Source organism: Asterias rubens, chromosome 9 (genome assembly GCF_902459465.1).
Source record: "Asterias rubens chromosome 9, eAstRub1.3, whole genome shotgun sequence".
NCBI lineage: Eukaryota > Metazoa > Echinodermata > Asteroidea > Forcipulatida > Asteriidae > Asterias > Asterias rubens.
This window is the reverse complement of record NC_047070.1, coordinates 1,619,310-1,646,191: the sequence shown is the minus strand read 5'-3', so window position 1 is coordinate 1,646,191 and position 26,882 is coordinate 1,619,310. Positions and strand designations below refer to the sequence as shown.

General features: G+C 38.0%; 3 protein-coding genes across 3 annotated transcripts; 2 read left to right on the top strand and 1 right to left on the bottom strand.

Annotated features, from left to right (window-relative positions):
* The first annotated feature begins 91 nt into the window (after positions 1-91).
* Positions 92-8,152, top strand: LOC117294791. The gene is made up of 7 exons (XM_033777315.1): positions 92-308; positions 1,252-1,451; positions 2,163-2,335; positions 3,379-3,505; positions 5,473-5,603; positions 6,318-6,437; positions 7,362-8,152. Exons 1-7 carry the CDS (start codon positions 247-249, stop codon positions 7,557-7,559), a joined length of 1,011 nt encoding a protein of 336 aa, XP_033633206.1. The 5' UTR covers positions 92-246; the 3' UTR covers positions 7,560-8,152.
* Positions 8,153-13,394: 5,242 nt separating this feature from the next.
* Positions 13,395-23,396, bottom strand: LOC117294555 (succinate--CoA ligase [ADP/GDP-forming] subunit alpha, mitochondrial-like). The gene is made up of 9 exons (XM_033777013.1): positions 23,328-23,396; positions 21,766-21,853; positions 19,320-19,429; positions 18,177-18,293; positions 16,929-17,141; positions 16,606-16,747; positions 15,285-15,436; positions 14,540-14,728; positions 13,395-13,469 (listed from the first exon to the last, which is right to left on the bottom strand). The coding sequence occupies exons 2-9, from the start codon at positions 21,800-21,802 to the stop codon at positions 13,443-13,445; spliced, it is 987 nt and encodes a 328-aa protein (XP_033632904.1). The 5' UTR covers positions 21,803-21,853; positions 23,328-23,396; the 3' UTR covers positions 13,395-13,442.
* LOC117294556 (mediator of RNA polymerase II transcription subunit 28-like) lies at positions 21,894-25,587 on the top strand. Its single transcript, XM_033777014.1, has 4 exons — positions 21,894-22,114; positions 23,334-23,400; positions 23,940-24,052; positions 24,615-25,587. The coding sequence occupies exons 1-4, from the start codon at positions 22,055-22,057 to the stop codon at positions 24,927-24,929; spliced, it is 555 nt and encodes a 184-aa protein (XP_033632905.1). The 5' UTR covers positions 21,894-22,054; the 3' UTR covers positions 24,930-25,587.
* Positions 25,588-26,882: the final 1,295 nt, after the last annotated feature.

Genomic DNA, 26,882 nt, shown 5'->3' with positions numbered 1-26,882 from the left:
TCAAGATTAAAAGTAATAGTTTGTACTGAACGGAATGCAATAACAGACTGGTACTTTTTGATCATTTATTACCGTTGTAGCGCCCTCAAGTGGTAAGGATTTACCAATTTACATGTTGTGTTTTTGTGTTTTTGTGCACAAAATAGCCAATGTCATTGTCAACTACAGTCTACTGAGATGAAATTCCTGCTAAGCATACACTGATCGCAAAGTAACAAGCAAGATACAGTTAACCACATTAGCATCATGATACCTCATATATTTTACCACCTTGGAATTTGGACGGCTTTCTTCTGCATGTGTTGTTTGTAAGTCATTTAATATTGCACTTTGTATTATAATTTATTATTATGTTTCCTCTTTCTTTTTTCTTGCTTCCTTGCTTGACCTTGAATTTAAAAATAACGCTCACAGAAAAAGGAAACACAGAAGTAATTGAACTGCATTCTGAACTGCAATTGACCTGTTTGGGAACATTATGACCTATATTTGTTTTTGTAGTAAATGTATATTATTGTATATTGCCTTAAATAAAGTTCATAAAACTATTTATTCATGAAGTAATGATTTATCTTCAAATAAATAGGCTAATGAATTATAGGAAAAAGTTCCGTATGGCGCCACCACTTTTTCATTCGAAATAAAATAATATAGTATCTAATTTACCTGATTGATATATCCCTTTTTGTAAAAATGAGTGAAAAAGTGGTGGCGCCATACGGAAAGTTATCCGAATTATATAATTAACACAATTGTATTAATTTATAATGAAAAAAGTAATAAATGTGGGACTACAAAATTGTAACTACAACTTTACACATTTTACAGAGTTGTTGTTCGTTTGAATTCCACCAACTCGTGATTTCACAGTAATACTAGTCTACAATAGTAGTAGTAAGTCCCTAAGAAGTTATGTAGTAAGAAGTAATGATGTATTACAAGAACAAGAAGCTAGCACAACTAATTTTGTGCAATCCATTTGTTGTAAATTTAATGAGAGATAGGATGTTGTTACTTCTATAAACCATAGTGGCTCATGGGGGAGCTTTATAGTTTCTAGAGAAGTAGGATGTTGTGGGAGCTTAGCCAAGTTTCCAAGTTTTGAAGATCCTGTAAACAAGCAAACAAACAAATAAAAGCCTTTACAAAAACATTTAGGGTTCCGTAACACTAACATTAGCAGGTCATTAACAATTTATAAAAACTGAGATGCTACTTTTTCCACCATAACTTTTCTCACTGATGATACAGATTTGGTTTTAGTTCATGTACACCAAACGTCACTGATGCTCCTCAAATCCCGATTGGACATTCATCTTGTTATCAAGGAACCATTGAAAGCAACCTAAAGGGACAAATACCTCTAGATGCTGAAGGGAAACTGACGACGCATCCATGTGATCCAATACCCACGACTGTTGCTCCAACGACTGTTGCTCCAACAACACAAGGTCAATAGATGTTAAATTTGCATTGGGGATAAACAAATCAAGAATGTTTGGTTTTTACCCATATACACCGATGTATGTTAGCACTGTATACTCAGTACATACCCGAGTTCTGTGAAAAAAAATCATGACATATATTTTTGTCATATTACTCAGGTGGGATTCGAACCCACACAAGGTTAGTAGTGTATTGTAGTTGTACTGCATAGATTCCTACACAGGGCTCAATTTCATGGCTCCGCTTACTGTAAGCAAAGAGTCTATGCTTATGGAAACAGGGAACTCCGCGCTTACTTCTTCAGGCCCAACTCACCATGTTAGCGCATTTTACCTTTGTGAAAGTTCAAATTCCAAAGATTCCAAAGAGTGATCATTGGCTTGTTTGTGATTAAGGTGTTATTACACCGGTCACTGGGCCATTTATTTCATTCGTGAAACCATCTCAGCTCCCTGGGAGTATACAGCCTGGGGTGCCAACGCTCAGCTTATTCCATCTCTGCCCTCACAAGTACCCATTTGACCCCTGGGTGATGAGAAGCAGTTATAGTTAAAGTGGCTTTCCCAAGGACACAAGTGGCATGACCGGGATTCGAACCCACACCCTGATGACTTGGCACCCAGAACATGAGTTGGAGGCACTTAACTGCTCACTTGGACATTTTTTTTTTTTTTAATTCTTTTTTATAAGTATTAAATATTTGTTTTCCCCTGTAGCTGGAAGTGGAAAACAAAAACCTGGTAGCGTGGTTACAACTGTTGGTCCAGCGACGGCCAGAAATGTATCATGTACTGCCCTCCTGTATTTTAACAATGGAGGGAAAGTGACGACCGATGTCACATGGACGGTAAACTTCACGTGTGGGACAAGTGAGGATTGCCCACAAACAGTAAGTAGTAGTTAAAGGCAGTGGACACTATTGGTAATTACTCAAAATAATTATTACCATAAAACCTTACTTGGTAATGAGTAATGGGGAGCTGATGATAGTATAATACACTGTGAGGAACGGCTCCCTCTGAAGTGACGTAGTTTTTTGAGAAAGAATTAATTTTCCACGAATTTGATGTCGTGACCTCAGATTTAGAATTTGAGGTGTCAAAATCAAGCATCTGAAAGCACACAACTTCGTGTGACCATGGTGCGACAAGGTTGTTTTATTTTTTCATTATTATCTTGCAACTTCGACGACCGATTGAGCTAAAATTTTCACAGGTTTGTTATTTTATGCATATATGTTGAGATACACCAAGTGAGAAGACTAGTCTTTGACAATTACCAATAGTGACCAGTGTCTTTAAAGGCTGGTCCACACCAAAGTAGTTGTCAAAATGTCCAAACCTGTGCTAAAAATAATAAAACAGGTTTGGTCTGGTTAGAACGTATAGATTTGGCCGGAAAATGCCTATAGTGTGACCCTAGTCAATTGAAGTCTGGTAATGAGTTGGGTCTATCTGTGAACGAGATGAACGTGCTCCAAACGGACCTGGTCTGTGTGCATCCAATGTCGCCTGATCGCACCACATCTAGCACATCCGTAATAATAACAACCAGTTTTTAAATCGCGCTTTTCACACCCAAAGGGCGTCTCAAAGCGCTTCAAACAGTTTTACCCCTGGTCACTGGGTCATTCAATTCATTCCTTAAACCATAAACCATCTCAGCTCCCTGGGGAGTGTACAGGCTGTGCAACAACCATGCGCTACTCGGCTAAATCAAACACAAGAACCATCCCTGCCCTCAAAGGGACCCATTTTTCCCAGGAGAAGCAATTTTAGTTAAGTGTCTTGCTCACGGACACAAGTGTCGTGACCGGGTCTCGAACCCACACTCTACTGAACAGAAAAACAAGAGCTTGAGTGCGGTGCTCTTATCAGCTCAGCCATGACACTCCGTTTAAAAATGTGTACTTTTTGTCTTTTCTTTGTACAGATTGGCAAACAGTTTTGTTGTTCAGGACCAGATTGTAATAGTCTCCAGTTCTTCCAGAAAAGTAGTCGAATGTCGATGGCCACCGTCGATAGCTGTCTGACTGGCAGTCAAACAAGCGCAGATACAGGTACAGAGGTTCAAAATCAACACTGGTCCGAGGCCAGTGGTTTTAGCATAGGCCAGTAAACTTACTACCTTACCAGTCCGGCCGTCTTGTGGTTTTGAATAATAACACCTCACTGCATCTTAAGTTTAAACTGATAATATACTGTGTCCTTCAATTCCATTGAGTATTAAAGTATTACGATACCCATACCAAAAAAATGAGATAAATCTTAGTGCTCATTTCAAAAACGGCTCAAATGTGTGTCTAGAGTTCTTCTCATTTTGAATCAGGTCTTGTAACGCATTCTCTGATCCAGAAAAGGTTTTGAGACACCCTTACATTTCCTCATTTCTTCAAAGTGAAATGTTTTCAGAAGGCATAATTATTAAGGAGGAACTGCTAAAAGCTTACTTTTAAACATACTCAAATTATATTTTTATCGTTGGCAGGGGTCTGGTTTTACACATCTTTTGATGACAGTTTTATACTTTTGTTTTAACCTTGACGGCCCCTGTACAACTTGTAACTATTGTGTATGTCTAAAGATTTAAAATAAAATAAATAAATAAATAAAATAAATAAAGAAGTGGCATTAGTGAGAGGAGTGTTCAAAGAGTTCCAGAGTTTAGGACCTTGCTATTTAATACTATTGTGAGAAAGAAGGGTCCTAGTTAAGGGGAGGTGATAGTGGGAAGCTTGACGGCTACAATGAGTATGGACAAGCTGCTGCAGACTGTTAACCACAAGTTTTTATTGCTAGGGATTTTGAAGAGATTACCAAATATACCATTTTATTGACCCCCAAATGATATCTTGGATCCTGCTCCCCCCAAAGAAAAATAATACAAAACGCAACACTTAACTAGTGCTCCTAGATTTTTGGCTTGAGCTGAACTGCTATCAGTGACTTAAGAAAGTTTAGCTTTTGGCTGTCACTCTTGCCTTGTGCTTGTGTTCGCCTAACCGAACACCCAACCATCAGAACACTCTCATCTGCTCACACCGAACACCCAACCATCAGAACACTCTCATCTGCTCACACCGAACACTCTCATCTGCTCACACCGAACACTCAACCATCAGAACACTCTCATCTGCTCACACCGAACACCCAACCATCAGAACACTCTCATCTGCTCACACCGAACACCCAACCATCAGAACACTCTCATCTGCTCACACCGAACACTCTCATCTGCTCACACCGAACACTCAACCATCAGAACACTCTCATCTGCTCACACCGAACACCCAACCATCAGAACACTCTCATCTGCTCACACCGAACACCCAACCATCAGAACACTCTCATCTGCTCACACCGAACACCCAACCATCAGAACACTCTCATCTGCTCACACCGAACACCCAACCATCAGAACACTCTCATCTGCTCACACTGAACAACCAACCATCAGAACACTCTCATCTGCTCACACCGAACACCCAACCATCAGAACACTCTCATCTGCTCACACCGAACACCCAACCATCAGAACACTCTCATCTGCTCACACCGAACACCCAACCATCAGAACACTCTCATCTGCTCACACTGAACAACCAACCATCAGAACACTCTCATCTGCTCACACTGAACAACCAACCATCAGAACACTCTCATCTGCTCACACCGAACACCCAACCATCAGAACACTCTCATCTGCTCACAACCGGACTTTCTCCTTTATTGCTCCGCGAATATGGAACAACCTCCCAGTACGCATCAGAAATTGTAACTCTTTGCCATTGTTCAAAAAATATCTCAAAACTCACTTGTATCAGATGTAATTTGTTGTATTTATAGTTCCATTGGTCTTGCTCTTTCCAGCGCTTTGATCTTGATGTAAAGGCGCTTTATAAATATTTAGTTGTATGTATGTATGTGTAGGGAACTGTAGAAACTGCTTTGGTATTTAGGTATGGAAAAAAACTAATGTACGGTTTTGAGAGGTACTGATTAAAAAACAATCGTGTGTTTTTTACAGGATCTTTGGTTGTCTCAAGAAAGTGCCAAGGGGCGAGCCATTACTGCTATAACTCAACCAAGGATGACAAGACTTCATTTGGCTGTGCGTTAGATAAGCAATGTCAAAGCAGCTCCCCATCATGCTCAGAGGTGAAGTGAACTTGTTGTGTTAAAAAGTGAAAAATCCAGAGTTCCATTTCTTTATAAAAAGGAAACAAACATATTTTTGTCAATCTAAATCCAATGTGGACTATATCATCAAAACCATTGTGAGTAGAATTTGCATTGTGGAAGTTTAATTACTTGAAAGTGTAGTAGGGGGCAGTGATCGGTGGGCCTGCCAGGACTCACAAATTTTGCCCAGCACTCTGAGCAATGAAAGATTGTTCCACCCAGCACAGATTCAACAATTTTGTCCGCTGGGCATTGATCTGAGCATAGCTGAGACGTAGCTAATGATAAGGAGTATCAAATGTCACAGAGAAAGAACACAGTCAAAAGGCCATTCAACTTATTGCACTGCCCCATAACACCAACAGTTTAGAAACCTGGCATCACTTCAGCAATAATGGACCCATAACTAAACATGAATAATTTTGTTGATCCGCTCTCCCTTGGTTGACATTGAACAGATTTAGACTTATTGGCCACCACTAAAATTGGTCTAGCTACAACCCGGAGTAGCACCATGTGAACAAAATCTCTTTTGAGTACTGAAAAGGACCGGTGGTTGACAACTCAATGTTTCGATCTATATGCTCTGATCGTCTTCGGGAGAAAGCTATGTAACAAATGTCGCGATAGCGAACAATTATTACATGTTTTTTACCAGCAGGTATTTTTTTTTCTGTTCACTTTCTATAGGACAGTAATTTTACTGTGTGTTGCTGTGATAGTAATGATTGCAACGGCTCACCACATAATGCCTTAGTTCATCCAACATCGATAGTGCCTTTACAAACAACGTCTCGTCTTGTTACTGTGGTATGTAGAATCTTTTTGGTAAAATAATAGTAGGTTCATATATAGCGCTTGACCACATAACTCCCATCAACTAAAAACTTTTTTTCTATATTAATACTAGGATGCTGATGTAATTTTTGTATGTGGAAATAATTAATAACGGCTTAATTTTCTGTCTTACACCTGTTTTGTCCTGTATTTTAATGTCTCTCTGTTTTTTTGTCTGTCCGTTCATAGGCTGGGGAAAAAAAGCTTTGCTTCTCCCTCGAGCTAGATTTTATTATTTCTTATATATTTACTATAATTTTGACCATGTTACTCTGTATTATTTGCAACATTGAGTAACGTATTTATCTATCTATCTTAATCTACTTATCTATAAACTAATAACAATAATAATAACAACAAAAATAAGACTTGTACTGCGCACATATCCACCCTGCTGGGTTTCCCATAAAACAATGCAACCACTTTAAAATAGGCATTCTAACTTTCAAGGCACTCCAAGGTTAAGCCCGACTCTACATGAAACCTGTTGACTCCCCGAACTATAAGAGCAAGTCTAAGATTCACCAGCAACATGCTCCTTGTTCCCCGGTTTCGTTTAGCTAGCTACGGGGACTGGGGGGTTTAACAGCACATCACCAAGGCTCTGGAATTCACTTCAAGAAATCTCAGGGAAATACACAACATCTCCCTTTTTCAGCAGCAACTGAAGACACACCAGTTCACACTTGCTTTCCATACCATTTTGAGAATTCCATCTTGACCGTCGCCTTTGAATGGTTTTCTTCAGATTAAAGTGCGCCTTCACAAATGCTGTGTTATATGCTTGTATACACAACACCTAGGACTACAGATTATTGTTATTTCAGAGCGCCAGTATTTCCCTCCCCTTTTGGTTCAATCTCAGCTCCCAAATTTGTTAATTTTTTTATCTTGTAGAACAAGACCTATTCCAATTGGATGCTGATAACTTTCATTGCGGCTGGCTTCCTGATTGGTGGTTTAATGGGAGTCTTTGTCATGGTTTTGTGTCGGAGGTGGAAGAGAAAAAGAGCCCATGGACCGCTTCAGATCTCCTACAGTCGAGTCAGCGCTGATCTCACTAACGAAGACGATGATAATGTCTTTAGCTATTAATTTCTTTGGGGACCGATACAGAAAATCAACATTAGCGAGGTTTAGCTGCACGTAATACGCGAGCAAATACGTGGACGTCAACAAATTGTGTTGTTTCTGGGTGACGTTACCGCTTTGGGCTTATTGCATGCTCACGTATTACATCTGCGCGCACGTACGTACCTGACGCGAAAAATTCTAACTTCACGTATGCGTCAAACGTGAGATTTTAGCGACTCGGTTTTCTGACGTTCACACGAAAAGTGCAGCTAAACCTCCCTGTTATAATAATGTGAGCGATCATGCTAAATGAATCTTTGTCAGTACTGAGAAGCGAGCCAAAACAGGCCAACGGGGGTCAAAATTTTTCAAAATAATTTTATATTGGCAACTTTTTTCCTGATAAATAACATAAAAAAGAGGTTAAAATTAGCGCTGACAAAAATTATACTGATGTATTTTCAATAAACAACTTTACTTTAAAGGCACTGGACACTTTTGGTAATTACTCAAAATAGTCGTAACCATAACAACTTAGTTGGTAACTAGCAATGGAGAACTGTAGACAGTTGATAGTATCCAACATTGTGAGAAACGGCTTCCTCTGAAGTAACATAGTGTTTGACTGAAGTAACATAGTGTTTGATGAAGCAGTTATTTCTCACTCAGAAAAAACTGAAGCCTTTTGTTATGCATCTGAAAGCACACAAATTTGTGCAACAAGGGTGTTTTTTCTTTCATTATTGTTTTGGAACTTCGATGACCAATTGAACCACAAAATTTTCACAGATTTGTTACTTTATGCAGTGTTGGAAAACTGGTCTTCAACAATACCAAAGGTATTCAGTGACTCGGGTCAAATGTTCATCAGTAAAATGCTAGTCCAACAACTTTCAACTCTATTTAGCCAGGTGCGTATCCAAGAATTTTACTGGGAAGGGTAAAATAAAAATAAATAAATAAAATTTAAATGTAACTTGGCGATAGTTATGGTTATGGGTAGGACGCAAGCAGGCAGTAAATAAGATATTTTGCTTTTTTTAATTTGATAGAAAAACTAAAAGACCTACAAAAAAATTTGGAGAGCAGGGTAAGGTTCTGAGCAGGAAAACTAAGGGGGTCCAAGGTCCCTGGACCCAACCCCGTAGTTTTCCTGACATTTCTTCACTAAACTTTTAATTTAGTCTTTTACTTGTTTATTAAAACCGTTGAAAATACATTTTACAAATTAGGGAAAACAATTAAGTTATAGTAGTCAACTTGCCTTGGAAGAAAACAGTAGATACATTTTTAGTTTTTAGCTATTTAAGTTTCTATTTTTCTATGACTAGTTTTGCGGACTGAGCATGTCACTAGGCCAAACTATTTTTCTTCGTTGAATTATTTCTTCTCTGGTTTGTTTTATACTGAATTAAATGTTATGGTTTTGTACATATTACTTGTTAGTATACTTCAGAAGTCACTGCTGAAAAAGAAATTAAAGTACTGAAAATTATGTTTTATTTGTGTTTTACACAACGCTGTAGCTGAATTACGAATAGTACTAATTTGCATACCAACGACTTTAAAAACTTAACATTTTTGTGTTGTTACATTTGATTTTTATTGTATAAATTGTTTTATTTTATTTTTTATTATTTATAAAGTATGTTTAACCTTTGTGTTTAGCAAAGGTTTTGTTACAAAATGCTGTCAATTATTTTCTAGGACCAAGATAAGTTTCTTGAGTTTTTACCGACTGCAAACTGTTTGTTACTTTATAGATCAGCATTTTGCCCAATAGCCTTAAAGCTTTTTTTCCCAACCATTACTTTAGAAACCACCCTTCATCGATAAACTCCATTTAATAGAAGCTCCAAAGGATGCAAAAGCAATTTCATGAAATCCATACTAATTGCACTAGCGACCTTATAGTTTTGAGCCAATGATATAGGCTGTTCTGATTGAAGGATTGTCAGGAATGAGAATTGTTTTTGATTGAAAATAAAATGTGAAACTTGGACTCTAGTAATTCAGGAAGTTCAATGAAAAGATTGTCTTTGGGTAAACCCCTGCAGTTATAGACTTCAAGGAGCTTTTGGGAACAGTTTCATCAGAACTAGAAAAATAGATCAGAGATATATTTCTTCATATCTGGAGAAAATTATTTGATGTTAAAGTAAATTTATGAAGAAAACAAAATTGTAAAAACAAATTTTAATAGTTTTTCTGAAGTTGATTCTAATTCTTAAAGAAAACAAAGCCCTTTTTCGAGTAAAAAGTAAATCGGACCGAGTGAAACCCAAAATTTATGACTATTTGCAATTTTGCGTGTTGCTTTTAAGCTGGACTCTGTCTCTGGTGATTCTAAACAGCAGAGTGTGGGTTCGAGTCCCGATCGTGACACTTGGGTCCTTCAGCAAGACACTTATACATAATTGCTTTGTCTTTCTGATTGGACGTTAAGACGTAGGTCCCGTGTTGAACCCAGCACACTTATTGTTAAGAGAAGGGGTTCGTCCCGGTGTTTTTCGGTATGGTTGGCTGCAGATTGCACAAACAGCACCTTGTAAACCATGGTGCTATGTAAATAAATGGGTTTTATATTTTAAACAAAGCTACGCATACCTAGTAAGAATAATTAATTTGTGTTTTCAGAGAATGTCTAGTGAGATAGAGTGCTATATAACAACTGCTTAGTAGTATTCTTATATGGACATTTTTTAACCCGGTTCATACTTTGTGCGAATGTGAAGAGCTGTTTTCGCAGCGAATGTTTCACAGGAGTTGAACTCGGTCAACTTGCAAATTGGAAATTGGTGATGTCAAAATTTGTATCGCTTTTGCATTAAGTATGAACTGAGTTTGTTCATGCTATGAAAAACTGTGGTAAATATCGTATTTCACAAAGTGCGTAAGCCCCGACAAGAAGTGACGTTGAACTACGACCTAACAACAGCGAATTCCACTGAAATGAGAACTTCACAAGGGTACTGCTGCAGTGAAGTGTTCTCCTAAGTTTTTTACATTCAAAAGTGTCTTGAAATTATTTATATTTGACTTTGTGAGAGAGGGGAAAAGGTTAGCTTAATGTCTATGATTCGATTTGGGGTTTTTAACAAAGAAAGTTTTACTGGAGCGGGATTTGAACCAACAACCATGGGATTAACGTGCCGGCGCTCTACCAACTGAGCCATCTAGCCCTTTGTTGGCAGTCTCCCTATTTTTTCAATATCTTTGTTCGGGAGTGCCAGTCAGAAGTTGTACAAGTGTTAACTGCCCTGTAGCCAGGGATCACATCCAAGTTAACGATACAACCTGGGCAGCGGCAGCCTGGCTATACAGCAGTTGACGATTGTATTGCTTCTGACTGAATAAGTTGGTAGAGCGTCGGCACATTAATCCGGAGGTCGATGGGTCTTATCCTACTCTAATCAATTTTTCTTTGTTCAACCCCAAAATCATCTTGTAGATTATTATTTGAAATTTTAATTAGTTAATAATTGTTGATCAGTACTTGTAGGAGTATTCACAATGTTACTATACAAACAAGTTGTTTTGTAAAAAATGCTGTGACTAGTTGACTTTTCTTGACCATTGGTTGAAAATTTATATTGTGAATTTATTTTAACCGATAAGATTGCATAGGTTTTAAAAGGCATAGGTTATAAAAGGCATAGATTTTAAAACATTTTCATTTTGTAGTAATGGACAAAAATTACTAGTGGTTTTTTTTTTCAATTTAATTTTTTTTTGTAATCGAATTGTTGACTCTATGAGATTTGTATTTGTACAAGATGGCCTTATCTTTGAAAAGAAAACAAGTTCAGTTCTGCAAGAAGGTATTCATTTGAGATGTGTTATTTCATGTGTCCTGTGTGTTTGTGTTCACAATTATCTGGGTATATAATTTTTCTGTAACGGCCGAGTCACACTGCTGCGCTAACGAAAACCACACTCGCGACGCAAAAAGAACGCATTCAATTGGTTGAATTGCTCCACGCAGAATACGCACACAGTCATTCAACCAATAGAATGCGTTCGCATCGTGATCGGCCTTTAGTCACGTCCTCTTCCCACAAACAATGTCTCCACTGATTACTTAGACTTGTTGACAAGTCTGTCGCGGTGAGAATTCAGGTTTTCCGCGATCGTATACTGCTCTCGCAAGATCACTGCTCTCGCAAGATCACTGCTCTCACGCGATGCTGCTGGCTATGTTAGAAAAGGCCCCGTCCCTATAACTGTCCAAGCAAGTTCAAGGAACATGAAGCATATTGCTGATAGACCTCAGGCCTGGTCTAGTTCTAGTTGTACAGCTTTTGCATATAGGGCGGCGCCGTACACAAGTCTATGGAGTTACATCACACATACAAATCACACTCAGGTTGGGGAAACTGTCCACACATCTGATAGTAACTATTCAATATGATTTATTATTCAATATAATATAATCTCCACACAGGGTTTTAAAATCCTAACAGCTTTATGCAGAAACTGTACATCATTACCTGAAAAAAGCTTCACTTTTGGACCGAGTTGAAGCACGAGACCTGGTTATGGCTGCTTTCTAAAAGAGTGAAATTCAGCAGGATACATGAATTGGTGGTCCAGTCTAAAATTTAAGCTCAGCAAAGTTTTTACAAGTTAACCTACTCAATTCAGTTTCAACTCTCTTGTGATTTGTAAGACCTGACGAATCAATTTCACTAAGAGCTAAGATTGATATTAACTGCGAATCAATCTTAATTGATAAGCAAAGTGTGATATTGAATCTTGGTGCTTTGTGAAATCAAGTAAAGTTCTCTTTTTTGCAGTGCAGCAATAAGTAATGTATGCCCTCATCCACGAATTCAAGACATTTCTATTGGGAGACTTACGAATGCTCAGTGGCAGCTGAAAATCATCTAGATTTCCATTGTTTGAATAGTTTTGAGTTTTCATTTCAAAGAACAATGGATTCAATTGGTAAAAAGTCCAAGTGTACAGTGCCATTAAGAGTAAGGAATAGAGGGAGCGATGTAAAAAATCACAGGAATTCTAAAATAATCACACTTACTATTGCCGTGGCATTGTTTGGAAGCTCACCTATACTTAAATTCCTCAGAATTTAATCATTTTTAACAATCAAAAAGTAACATTTCATTCTAGTCAACATTCCCCCAAACAATCAAAGTGATTTTTGTGTTAACTTCCAATTTAAAAAGAAGATAAATACAATCTCATTCTTATAGTGAAGCTCAACGAGGTATTGAACTCTCCACAAAATATATTTGTATTCCGAGCGAGCTTAGCCGAGTTTTTTTCCTCTCATATATATTTTCAGAATTGACTTGAAGGGATAACCAAAGTTGAATGACCTCTGCAAGTAAATGTACATGTCTTGGCGTTTTCATTAATTTATGTCAAAGGCCCTTTTTGCAACCATGACTTCGGCTTAGACTATAGCTTAGGCTCCAGCTTAGTATTTGCCAGGGCCCAATTTCACAAAGCCTGTAAGCACAAGAAAATCTTGCTTAGCAAAAACAGGTTACCATCCATAATACCATACAGTTACAAATGCTGCGACTGGTACCCCACTCATTTCTTGCTTAGCAAAGAAATTTGCTCAGCAGAATTTTCTGCCCAACAGCTTTATGAAACTGGCCACAGGTATTTTGAAAACGTACACTTTTGGTCAGCACTTCAAGTTTAAGCAGGCGCCTAAAGCTTTAGCACAAGCCTGAGCCATGACTTCATTACTTGATCTCTTTCATGAGACGTTAACTCTCCTCGGTGAAAATTGTCTCCAAATGCCAATTTCAGTCCGTTTATTTTCCTTTGACTTGTTGAGGGTGTTTTGCAGTGGGTGGTTTTTGTTGTTTATTTTGTTTTTTGTATAGTAGTAGTGTGGTTTCATCTTGCAGACATTCAATCACATGAACCTCAAACTTTGCCGGCTTTTTCCATCTCCTACAAATAAATAAAGAAAAGAAAAAATTAATTTATTGTAGGAATTGATTTACTGTGGATTTGTTTTTCTTCTACACTACGCTGTTAACTTGTTATCTACAGTATACTTTTCAATTTGAAAAGACAATTTGACACTAAAAAATACAGTTGAAATTTTACAAATTTTTTTAAAATTTATTCTTTTATTTATTTATTTTAATTAGGGGGGAAATGTAAACCAATTATACTGCAAAGAACACAACAATCCCTTCTGAATAAATATAAATCAGAAAGTATTTTACAAACTATATCAAGAGGGCATAAATGAACACATACCAATAATACAGTTTAATTATTGGTTTATTTTTAAAAAATTTGAACCCATCACATTGCAAAGTTAACAAAACATACACTGTATAAAAGATAAATAATAAATTCGCACAAAAGTATTTCACAAAACACATCAAAAGAACACACATGAACACATACAAAATCAATGGTTTTGGATGTAGAAATAGTTTAAGTCACAGCACATGAATCATTCATACAACTTTCTTAAGAGGGATTTGAAGCTTTGCATGGTGGGGAGTAAAAGCAGGGTAGGTTTGTAGTAGCACCGCGTGTATATCTTTATTTGAGTGGTGTTGGTTCTGAAAAGAACCGGTAGTTGACAACTCTACCGGTTCTTTCTAGAACCAACACTTCTCAAAAGAGTACGCAAACCTCACCTTACTACAACTTTCTTGTTAACATAACATAACATAACAATTAAAATTTATAAGACGCTATTTCATCAAGATCATAGCGCACTAGAAAGAAATTAACATGGAAAAAGATGAGTCTTAAGGACTTTACGAATAGTATTAGATTCCCTAATGGCAGTTGGGAGATTGTTCCAAATCATTGGCCAAGCCACACTGAAAGCCTTTTGACCTAGAACTTTGTTTGCTTGGGGAACATTCAAGCGAGTGATGTCAAGTGTGGAACGAAGAAATCGTGGAGGAGTGTAATGTGACAGTAAAGTGGTAATATAATGAGGTGTTGTTTTGTTAAAGCATTTGTTCAATTTTCCTTGACCCTAAAAAGTTTACCTTGAGCATGGTGACACCCATCTGTGCCGGTGACATCGTTACTGCTACTCCAGCGTCCCTCAGAGCTTCTATCTTATGTTCAGCTCCTCCTTTTCCTCCTGCTATGATGGCTCCGGCGTGACCCATCCTTCGTCCTGGTGGTGCTGTCAGACCAGCGATGAATGATGCAACGGGCTTACGGTTGGCTCCCTACAGAAACCACAAATCAAAGAGGGAAATCTAAATACCCTTTGCTGTCACATTTTTAAAAACACTGCGAATGTGATAATTATCTTACAATTCTCTTTCAAGAGTATCAAAGTACACAATACACATAAACACAAATAGATCTTCTCTGAGCACTTGTTCAACTTATTTTCATTCTGTAGCCGATTTCACAAAATACTAGGATTAATCCCCTTAAGTTTGACATGCTACAGTGCAAGGCTGGGACTCGTCCTAAGTCCTAAGCTAAATCCTAAGTTAGGAAGAGTTTGGTGAAATCGACAGCTGGTCTTGTAAAATAAATTCTGGTCCAGTCAAAAATTTCAAGCTACAACCCCTGCAGTCTTGTTGATTTTCTCCCAAAATGTAAGCCCTGGGGTCGATTTCACAAAGAGTTAAGACTAGTCCTAACTTAGGAGATACTAAAAACGTATGGCTAGTCCTAAGTTAAGACGAGTAACTTGTCCTAACTCGAGATAAAACTAGTCTTACTTCTTTGTGAAATCCACCCCTATCCCTGTAACATTGTATCTACACTTGCCATATTATTGGCCTTGAGGAAGTCTGCTGCTTTCTCCTCAGCCCCGCCTCCAATCTCTCCGATGAGAACAATCCCTTCAGTCGCAGGGTCTTGAAGAAATACATCCAGGCAGTCCACAAAGTTGGTTCCATTAAAAGGATCACCGCCGATTCCTTTGGTGGAAAAACAGAAGAGAAAATGTTTGGTGCAGTTTTTTTTTCATAGAATTTAGAAAAAAGACAAGTCAATTTATTTATTCACTCATTGATCATTCATAATAAATAAAGGATTATATTCATGCATTCAGTCTGGCCAAAAGCAGAACTGAATTTAGTTTACAGTAAAAGCAAATATAGATCAATTACACAGTCAACAAAAATTATATAAAATGCAGAAATACCATACACTTCAAAAATATAAAAACTTCAAAAATATATAAAACATTAAAAAGGTCTGATACAAGATGGAGACATGAAATACAACAACAAATAACAAATTGGATGAAAACAAATTGACTCGAGGAGCAAGTACCTAAAAAAAACAAAAGAAAAAAAGGCAGAACTATAAACAAACGGCATCAGGAAAACCAGCTAAATAGATAGGGGCTCTGTACTACAAAATAATACATTTTTCATGTAAAAGCACATTGTCCATGTCAAGACCCCAATATGCAGTATAGGCATGAACCTTACTTAAAGTCACCTGGAAATAAAAAAAATTTTCTTTCAAACATAAGAGTAAATGCTTACGAACAATAAAACAATTTTTTTAGTAATTGTTTGTCGTGATTTATATGTTTAAAAAATATATAAAGTTGTTTGGGGGGCTGACTCCGCCTACCCCTTTTGTGACCTCAATCGAGGCAGACTTTGCCTGAAATGCGTATTTTAAACACACGTGCAAAGTACATGTACGTCCAAGTCGTGAGTTGGTACATTTCAAAAACCTGGTCGGCATTGCCGGAAACAAACAAAACAATATTTTGGAAACGTACAAACTCACGACTTGGTCCGTACATGTACTTTGCAATTGTGTTTACTCTACGCATTACAGGCAAAGTCTTTCTCGATTGACGTCAAGGGTTGGGGTCTACTCTTAAATTTGTAAACAACATAAGAACTGATTTTTTAAAACCTTAGTTAACCGTTTGTTCACATTCCACTCATCAAAACACATATATTAGTGACAAAAGCTTTATTTTGAAAAAATACCACTTCCAGGTGACTTTAAAGTAAACTCAGATTGCAGAAACATTACAATATAACAATTCAAAGCACTCAATGATGTTGACCAACAGCATAAGATGAAGGTTCGCTGAATAAGTACTTCCCACATTACTTACCAATACACAAAGATTGTCCGAGGCCTGTATTTGTGGTCTGAGCAACTGCTTCATAGGTGAGTGTACCCGATCTAGACACAATGCCGATCTTTCCGGGTTTGTGAATATGGCCCGGCATAATTCCAATCTTACATGCACCAGGCTGTGTTGAGAAAGGAAAAAGGATACATTCACAATTCATCACTGCAATAACCATCTTTCTGAAAGTTTGTATATACTCAACGCCTTGAGTACCTTGTTTGGTAGATACGCGCGCTATATAAGACTTTGATTTTATTATTATTATTATAATAATAGTTTATAACTATCCTTACTTAACTCACCTTAATAATTCCAGGACAGTTGGGCCCTATCAGTCGTGTCTTGCTTTGCCTAGTGAGACGGTGTTTGATGCGCACCATATCTTGCTGTGGGATGCCTTCTGTGATGCAGACAACCAGACCGATCTCAGCCTCTATGGCCTCCAGGATTGCGGCAGCGGCAAAAGGAGGTGGGACGTAGATGACAGTGGCATCGCAGTCTGTCGCCTCCTTGGCCTGGTTGGAGAATAAACAGATTATACACAAATTTGATTTAAAATTCAAATTTGAATTGAAATTTCACTTATAATTGAACTGAATTGAAATGGTTGATTGATAAATATTTCATCGCAGCCAGAGGCTATTCAGACAAATCTTTACAGATAAGAATATTTACAAATACATATTTATAAAAATGACAACGAAAGAAATCAGAAATCAAACCTAGATAGGTAATATGGCAATAAAACGATAGCAAAATATAAACCATGATTAAACACGACAGAATCAGTAAAACCAAAAGCTGCTAAAAAGTACAATCAACCAGAAACACTAAAAAGAGAGGGAGGAAATGAGCAACACCATTAACATCAATACAAAAACAGCTAAAACAGACACTATACAAATGATAAGAATTGAGTTAAAAAGCAATACATAGATTTAAAGCAAAATGTATATACATGTATGTATAATTTAAAACCCCCAAAGCAATCCCCCGGTAAACAAGATTCTCAAGTGTCTCTTGTAGGATTGTTTTGTGCAGTTCAAGTTCAGCAAACCCAACAAGTGAGAAATAGGACTGTTGTAAAATATTGGTTCGACAGCGAAGTTCAAAGATTTGTGAGGTACTTCTGGTGTTGTGAACACAGGCTCTCTTTGGTGGTAGGAGCCTTTTTCGCACAACCACGACCCTGATCATCGGTAGGGGACAAGAAGTGCTGGGCAAATAGTGAAATTTGGTTTTTGGTTAACCGCTGGCCAAGTATTCAAAATTAATCGACTATTCAAATATTATATAAACGGAATCCGGTTTCTTGGTAGTAATTAGGGGACTATCCGGTTAATTAAAAGGTATCCGCGCCCATTGCGGATATCCGGTTAGGTCAAAAACGGTATCCACGTCATGGTTAGGAAAAACTATTCGCTAATTACCGGATATTCAAATTATTCGCCCAGGCCTAGGGACAAGAGAGGGACTAGAGCAACAGCTCTCCCACCGATCGCCATGCACGACAACAAGGAATTGACACATAATGTCAAATTTAAGCTGACCTCTTTGCAGTTATTGAAGACTGGTAGACCTGTGGCTGTTTGGCCAGCCTTTCCTGGTGTGACTCCTCCAACCATATTGGTGCCATACTCCAAGGCTTGTGCAGTGTGGAAGGCTCCCTGCAGGAGAAAAAAAGCAGTAGATAATCCAATCAGTGTTAGTGCTATGACTTGGATTACAAAAAGACCTATAGAGGTGTGATAAAGCGCTTTATTATAAGAACCTCTGAGGATTAATACTAATATTAATAATTTTTATTTTGGTTTACGCATATACACCGATGTGTTGAAGCACTGTATACTCAGTACTTTCCCCTGAGTACTGAAAAAAAGTCACAGGCATTTTACTCAGGTTGGGTTCGAACCCACGACCCAATTCTAGAGCAGTGTCTTACCAATTAGACAACCAAGATTACCGGTACCGAGAGGCAGTTTGAATCCTACGTTTTTAGCGATAATAGATGTTAAATTTGCATCGGGGATAAAGAATATTAATTTTGGTTTTTACCCATACACCGATGTGTGGAAGCACTGTATACTCAGTACTTTCCCGAATCACGTGAATTTTTTTTTAACCAAAAGTCACAGGCATTTTACTCAGGCTTGGTTCGAACCCATGACCCAATTCTAGAGCAGTGTCTTACCAACTAGGCCACCTGAGATTGCCGGTACCGAGAGGCAGTTTGAATCCTACGTTTTTAGTGATAATAGATGTTAAATTTGCATCGGGGATAAAGAATATTAATTTTGGTTTTTACCCATACACCGATATGTGGAAGCACTGTATACTCAGTACTTTCCCGAATCACGTGAATTTTTTTTTAAACAAAAGTCACAGGCATTTTACTCAGGCTGGGTTCGAACCCACGACCCAATTCTAGAGCAGTGTCTTACCAACTAGGCCACCTGAGATTGCCGGTACAGAGAGGCAGTTTGAGTCCTACGTTTTTAGCGATAATAGATGTTAAATTTGCATCGGGGATAAAGAATATTAATTTTGGTTTTTACCCATACACCGATGTGTGGAAGCACTGTATACTCATTACTTTCCCGAGTCATGTGAATTTTTTTTTAATCCTGATTTAAATTGAACATCTTTTATTATTATTATTATCAGACTTGTCACACAGGATTTCATATAGTTACCTGCTTGCCAGTGATGCCTTGACATATAACTCTTGTTTCACTGGTAAGTTGAAGATTCATTCTAGAGTGTGTGTAGCAGTTTCTCGTTCCGGCTACACGGCTGCTCTGAGCTGTTAAAAAAAAACCAAGTATTTAAAAGAAATATTAGTATTATGAATATTCATGTACCAAGAGCTACTGCTACAAGATTTATCGAAAATGTAACACCATTCATTTTGTTTTCCCTAATTTCTCACTAATAAGTGATGAAAAAGTCATATATTAGGGTCTATAGTTTACATTCTTTTACAATTAATAAGGAAACATAATGACATACGAATTTACTTGGTGAGGAGAAACACTGTCAGCTGTTGATAGTATTTTAATAAACAATTATCAATACTGTCAACTTGTCAATACGCAAGTTAGTGAACATATTACAAGAAAAATTATGCAAATTACAATACAATGTTAAAAACAAACATTTACAAGCAAAAGCAATCGTACAATAATAGAAAACAAAATCAAAACACATTGTAATGGAGATTGAGGGGGCCCATAAAAAGCAGAGTTTTTCGAGTACGGACCCCCCCTAGCTGTCACGAAGAAAGCAATGTAAGCAATTCCAATGTTATAACAAAGAAAAATGTTGCGAAAAAACATTTCAATTTACAAGAAGAACAAATTTCACAAAACAGAAAGCATTATTAAGCAATAAAATCAGGAGGATGGAACTACGCAAAGAGAAGGCTTTCTATTTTTTTTTCGAATTGCACCGGCCGTGATGGGGACTAATTTCCCGACGGCTCCACGACAGTTCTGTGCGTGATAGCTCTATGGCGTGCACACACAAAAAATCATTTGGTGCACACTCCTTGTTCCGTCTCGTCTCTGTGCTACAACGTCGCTAACTTTTACGATAATTATATTCCAAAAATAATAATATTTGTAATGTTTTTAATATTAACTTCGTAACAGGATCAAGCTTTTTATGGTTATAGTGGGACTGAACTTTTACATAAAAAATGAGGCCTACCAGTCATGCAGGTGTCAGGACACTTCGTACCTCTGCCACTTAGTACCCTGGACACTTTGTACCTTTTCAAGGTACAAAGTGACTTTAGACACTTCGTACCTTGGACACTTCATACCTTCTTACAAGTCACCTCGTACCTTCTCACGAGTCACTTCGTACCTTCTCACGAGACACTACCTACCTTCGTACTAATTCTGGATTTCATTAATCATTTATGATTATTTTGTGCTTTGTGAGCGGATGATTATGAAATAAAAGCAAATCAAACCAACTGTTACTATTTTGTTGGGACCAAGGAGCCATTTTGATTGCGTGATTGTTTGACTTTAAAATATTTGTAAAAATTATTGGCGGAAGATGTTGTCCTTGGCGGTAATTAACTTATACAAAATATTAATTTCACATTAAAAATGACAGTCACTAATTCAAACAAAAATTATGACTCATTATGTACTATCAATTTTTATCTCAACGAACATTAAATTATTGAGGAATACACATTTTAATGAAGGTACGAAGTGACGCGACTGAGGGTACGATGTGACTCAGCTGATGGTCACTTCGTACCCCACCCACGGTACGCAGTGACCAATTTGGTTACGGTACGAAGTGTCCCGAAGCTTTTAGTTTATATTGTTTTTCTGTATAATTTAATACACTTTAGATTTGTTAAATTTCTATGTACTGTTTATTTCTAACAATTGTTTTTTTTTTCTCAACAAGAGTATGGAATAAACGTGTATTGAATTGAAGGTACAAAGTGTCCAGGGTACGAAGTTGCAAAGGTACGAAGTGTCCGACATCCGTCACACAGTGTGAAAATCGAACTTTTTCAACTGGGTGCCAAGTTTGTATTACTATTTAGTACATGTGCCGAGTTTGTGGGTGCCGAGTTTGCAAGGTGCCGAGGTTGAAGAGGAAAAGTTTCCGTATGGCGCCACCACTTTTTCATTCGATATAAAATAATATAGGAACTTATTTACCTTAATTGATATATCCCTTTTTGTAAAAATGAGTGAAAAAGTGGTGGCGCCATACGGAAAGTTATCCGTTGAAGGTGCCGAGTTTGCAAGGTGCCGAGTTTGCAAGGTGCCGAGTTTGCAAGGTGCCGAGGTTGCAAGGTGCCGAGGTTGCAAGGTGCCGAGGTTGCAAGGTGCCGAGGTTGCAAAAGGTGCCGAGGTTGCAAGGTGCCGAGTTTGCAGGTGCCGAGTTTGCCGAGTGACCTGTACCCGCCCACCATCCCACACACACGGACATACGCAAACGCAATACCACGTCCAACGTAAACGAATATAAAAAACTGACCAGAAACTTTTCGTTTAATTTATGAGCAAGCTTGTATTTCTCGTAAAATAGCTCAACGAAAAACAAGAGGAATGTCTTACATACAATAACGTTTTAAAATAAAGCAAATTTTCACAATGTTTTTACCCCAATTTCGGGCCAATATCCTTCCAGCGAGAGCCATGATGTCTTTTGGGAGTTCGTGTGAAAAAGAAGAACCGGGTTGAAGCCTCCTCTAAAAAGATACGAAGAATAGTGTGTTAAATGTATTTCGTATCCTTTTAAATTAGAAATGGAAACAGCGCCACCAATCGACAGAATCGTTTTATTAGATAGAACAACAAGCAAGAGCAGAGAAAACAAGCAAGCAATCAAGCTTTAAAAAGCAGTGTTTAATCTCGTTTCTGATGAGCTGCTGGCTGTTCTAAGTACAAAAATGGCCACTCCTGCATCAAATGAGAAGAATTTAGTCGATGAATTGGAGTCTACATTTCAAGTGAGTTAGATTGGATGATTTGTAATTTGACTCTCAATCGAAATGATGATGATGATTATTTCAATAATTTGCTCATTGCTGCTGACTATAATTTGTAATGAATAATTGAATCGGAAAAGTTTCTGTATGGCGCCACCACTTTTTCATTCGAAATAAAATAATATAGTATCTAATTTACCTGATTGATAAATCCCTTTTTGTAAAAATGAGTGAAAAAGTGGTGGCGCCATACGGAAAGTTATCCAATAATTTAGTATCTAATTTACCTCAATGTAAAAAAGTGTGAAAAAGTGGTGGCACCATACGGAAAGTATCCGGATATTTTTCCGGTACTGTAGGGAAATCTGTCCCCCAGAGATTCTTTCCGGGCCCTCATTATTTTATGGGATGGCACTGGCTGTTTGAGGATCACGAGGAGAATTCAACACAAAAGAGGGCGCTATATTATATATAGTGTGTACACAGTTTGCTAAATGCCGTAGTAAGGTTGGGAATTTGGGGGGGGGGGAGGTCAGGGTTACAAGATTCTCCTGCCACACCGGCACCAGCTAAAGGTTTATTAAACGATAATTAAGCTACATTTTTAAGCGAACTCTTTGACTTTAGATTAGTGATAATTAGTAGTGTACCCATAGTAGCTGACAGCCATGCTGACAGTAAACATTTAATTAAATGTATTAATTATTGGGTCTAGGGTTGATTGGGGCCCTTTTGACAGCTGTTGCATAATAGACCTGGCAGTAAACTTGGGCGCTGTACTCCTTTTGACAAATGTTGACAAAAAAGGAGTACAGCGCCCCGGTTACAAGGTAATTGCTTAGTAGCTGGGTCAGTGGAATGGCTCCAGCAATTATTTGAACCAACACAATTTGTGTTCAAATCCCTCATTATACTGATTTGCATAGTTTAGCTAGCTACAAATTTCTTAAGAGGAATATTAAACATGTTTTTACAACAAATAGAGCCCCTTTGTAAAACTTTTTGATTTGTTTATCCCTTAGAAAATAGCAGTCATATTAGACCCAAGAACTGGGGCCTTTTTTTTAAATTTTGACAAAATGCATGATCTTCGTACTAGAAGATGCTAATGTCATAATTGTTAATAATTATGACACAGCCCCAGTTATTGGGTCTACAGTCATATAAATGTTTTTCTGAGAGCTCTTCCCTAAACAATTTATTTTTACATGGTTAATATTTTTTCTACATTTACCAACAGGGTTGTTTCTCGGCATTGGTTGCTCAGGATCACCTCAATGCTGTGGATCAACAGGAAATCAGAACAGGTGTGGGATTAAGTTTGTTTCTTCTTCTCTTCTTCCCTCTTTGAAGTGCATACTTGCTCTAGTTGAGGATGAAGCCTGGTTCAAACTTCCTGCGTCAAATGCAACACAAATTTCACAACAAATAATTTGAATCAGTTGACTTGTGCTCAACTCCTGCGCAACATTCGCTGCGAATCAGCCCTTTGATGTCACAAATCATATCACATTTGAAGGAAGTATGAACTGGGCTTAAGACATTAATCACTTGCATCTTGCATTACCTTTTTAGGCAACTAAAGCAAATTTGTTCAACAAGGGTGTTCTTTCTTTCATTATTCTCTTGCAACTCAGATGACCAATTGAGTCAACATTTTTACATATTTTTGTTGTTATTTTATGCATATGTTTGGATACATCAAGTGAGGGTACTGGTCTTCACCAATTACCAAAGGTGTCCAGTTCTCTTAAGCAGCTCATGAAATTGGGCCCTGCGTTGTTAAACTTGCCTTGACTTGTTGAGCAGATTTGATTTTAAAAAAATATTGTTTTTTGGTCTGCAGGTGTTGAGCACTCCATTCAGCGATTCTTGGACACGGCGAAGGAATTGGAGAATTATTTCCTGCAGCGGCAGCAGATGTTAGCAGTCACAAGGCCGGAACTTCCCATCAAAGAGGTGATTTGGGTACCCAGAGTTTCTAGATGTCTATCGATTGATTTCCCTTTTTAAACAAATTATTTATATGCAAGTTCGCCTCAAACAAGGCTAAAAGCCACTCCTGGTATTATAAGGGGTACAAGAAAAGAATTATTAAATGTGAAAAATAGCTAAGGAGAGCTGAAGGTAGGAATCAAGATTCCTTCAGAACATGTCAACATGCGTCAATTGTGTCGCTTCACCTCCAAAGTGGAAGTTTGTAAGCAAAAATAAACAGAGTATCCAGGCTTTGAACTTCGCTCTTGAACGAACACGGCAGTTTGGCTCTGGTTAGAGGCACCTCTATGAAGAAAATGTCAATTTGTTTTGGAACTTTGCAAAGGGCACCATAACAAAGCACAGGGCACCACAGCGATTGATGTGGGTGGGTTAACTTGAGGCCTTGGGTATCATTCATGGCACATGTGCCTTGTTACTTCGGCTGGTAACCCTTTTCTGGTAAGCATAATTGTATTTTGCTTAGCACTTGCTTCTCTTTCCCACATCTGTCAGTCATGAATTTGTGGTTTCCTCTTGGCAGGAAATTGACGAGCTGAAGGGTGAACTACAGCGCAGGGAACTCCTCGTCGAGCAACACAAGACCAACGTTCAGAAATGGCTCAACATGCTTCAGCACTCGGACAACGTCCCGTCTGTTGCATCGCAGCATCAGCAGCAAGGACAGCAGCAGCAAGGACAGCAGCAGCAGCAGTCACAGCAACAATCCCCCAGACAGATGGGACCCAGGGGTATGGGTGCCGGGTATACTAGCCACCCACCTGCACCCCTGAGTGGTCCCCTGGCGCATTTGGAACATGCCGCATCGAGTATCGGGGGTAGTTTTGAGCGGAGGTGAGGAGGAACAAGCGGCATGGCTGAACTATAATTGCAGGCCTTTGACCTCGATATTGAAGGGACATCGTAATTTTCCTATGAGGAAATGTCAATTTGTATTGGAACTTTACAAATGGCACCACAGCAAAAGCACAGGGCACCACTGCAATTGCTGTGGATGCCCTGGGTTATTTTGGGGCCTGCTATCGGATACATCGTCAGAACATCTAAGAATCAGAGTATCTCTACACGGCCCAAACCTCAGCCAGATCAGGGGGTTGGAAGTAGTTTCAATCTTAACCATGTAAAACCCTCTTGCAGCTGTGCTTGACTCTTAGTAAAAAGAGAACTGAACAGCCCATTTCTGGGCAAGGCATACCATAGTATCAATGCCCGGTTACAGACAGTACAACAGGGTTGGCCTAAACTTTTTCAGTGATTGGTCAGTGGGACCAGTTAGTAAAAAATCGGAGGCCAATTTCAATTAGCTGCTTTAACCAAAAATGATTCTCTGCTTTACCTAAAATTTACCTAGGGCACAAGCTGTTTTTTTAACAGGACAAAAAGAAAGTTATGCAGCCAGCTTGCGGGTTTACCATAATTTAACAGTTTACAAAATTCTTCTGTTAACTTTCAAGGCTCAAACATGTCAATCTCCTGCTTATTTATCTGAACTTGTTAATCATTATTCCCCTACTCGGACTTTACGATCATCTCAACAGTCATTGCTTTCTGATACCAGAGCTTCTTCCATTTTTTATGGCCACAGATCTTTTTCTTATGCTGCACCGTTTCTTTGGAATAGTCTTCCTGTGCATATTCGCCAAGCTAATACTTTACAATGTTTTAAGTCCCTGTCGAAAACTCATTTGTTTAAAGCTGCTTTTTTGTAATTTGCTTATTTGTATCTTGTATCTTTCTCTAATTGTTTATTTTATTGTTTCTTTAATGCGCTTAGAGGCTTTTGCATTAGGCGCTTTACAAATGTCTTATTATTAACTTGGCATAGTTGTTATGTGCATTGCTTACAATAAGAGCAAGAGAGTTGATGTGTCTTTTTCTGTGCTTGTGGAAATCACACAGTTAGACAAAAAAGTGGGCCATAAAGCAGCACTTTGAGATCGGGCCCGGTAGTTTGGAGATCACAAACTGAAATGACAAGGGCAAATAAATTAATTTAATGATTAATGTTCATGTTTATTTAATAAACAACGCATCACCAGCTACAATCCTTTTTAATAGTGGCACCCATTGTGGGGTCTGCGCTTCAGCAGGGGTGTGAACAGCATTGACGGGGGAGGATTTGTTTAGGCTGGAATTGTAGCTTCAATGGTACATTTAATTTGAATAATCCTTACTGTTGTTATCAATATCGTATTAAAACTATTTCGCTCCAATTGGTATTTAAGATATTTCAAATATTATCTTGAACCCAAACGTGGCCTTTTGGGATTCGGGCGATGCCAACACAACTCGTGTCTTGCAAACTTTGATTAATTTTTATGCCTTTGAGAAATCATCACGTTAATGGTGGTAGCAAATCTTTTAAGACTCTGGAGTTTTATTTAAATAGTAATCATGATTTAAAAGTCAAATGAAATAAATACATGAATACAAAACTAAAGTGTTACACTGTTTCTGTAAAGTGTGTATGATTGTTTGTATAAGCATATTATTAAATGAAGCTACCATAAATTATTTTGTCTCCTGATCTAATATTGTTTTTTGTTCGTTTTAAAAATTTAAACTGATGGTTCACCACTGAATAAACTGAAACAAGTATTAAAGCCTGAATAGTTTGCTTAGCAGACACCAGAGCCTATTTCCATAAAGCTGTTGAGCAGAAAATGGTGCTGAGCAATCTTGTTTTGCTGAGCAGAAATCAGCAGGGAACCAGTTACAAACATTGTACGTTTGATGGTAGCGTGTCTGGTAGAGCGCTGGCATGTGAAACTGGTGGACATTGGTTCGAATT

Bases quoted from the DNA above. Each gene is read 5' to 3' on its own strand.
- LOC117294791 (XM_033777315.1), top strand. From the start codon at position 247: ATGATACCTCATATATTTTACCACCTTGGAATTTGGACGGCTTTCTTC. The intron at 1,452-2,162 runs GTCAATAGATGT...TTTCCCCTGTAG, and splicing joins TGTTGCTCCAACAACACAAG to CTGGAAGTGGAAAACAAAAA. The intron at 2,336-3,378 runs GTAAGTAGTAGT...TTCTTTGTACAG, and splicing joins GTGAGGATTGCCCACAAACA to ATTGGCAAACAGTTTTGTTG.
- LOC117294555 (XM_033777013.1), bottom strand. From the start codon at position 21,802: ATGGCTCTCGCTGGAAGGATATTGGCCCGAAATTGGG. The intron at 17,142-18,176 runs GTCAGCTTAAAT...TTCTCCAACCAG, and splicing joins TCTTCAATAACTGCAAAGAG to GCCAAGGAGGCGACAGACTG. The intron at 14,729-15,284 runs GCAAGTGTAGAT...TGGTTTCTGTAG, and splicing joins TCCTCAAGGCCAATAATATG to GGAGCCAACCGTAAGCCCGT.
- LOC117294556 (XM_033777014.1), top strand. From the start codon at position 22,055: ATGGCCACTCCTGCATCAAATGAGAAGAATTTAGTCGATGAATTGGAG. The intron at 22,115-23,333 runs GTGAGTTAGATT...ATTTACCAACAG, and splicing joins AATTGGAGTCTACATTTCAA to GGTTGTTTCTCGGCATTGGT. The intron at 23,401-23,939 runs GTGTGGGATTAA...TTTGGTCTGCAG, and splicing joins TCAACAGGAAATCAGAACAG to GTGTTGAGCACTCCATTCAG.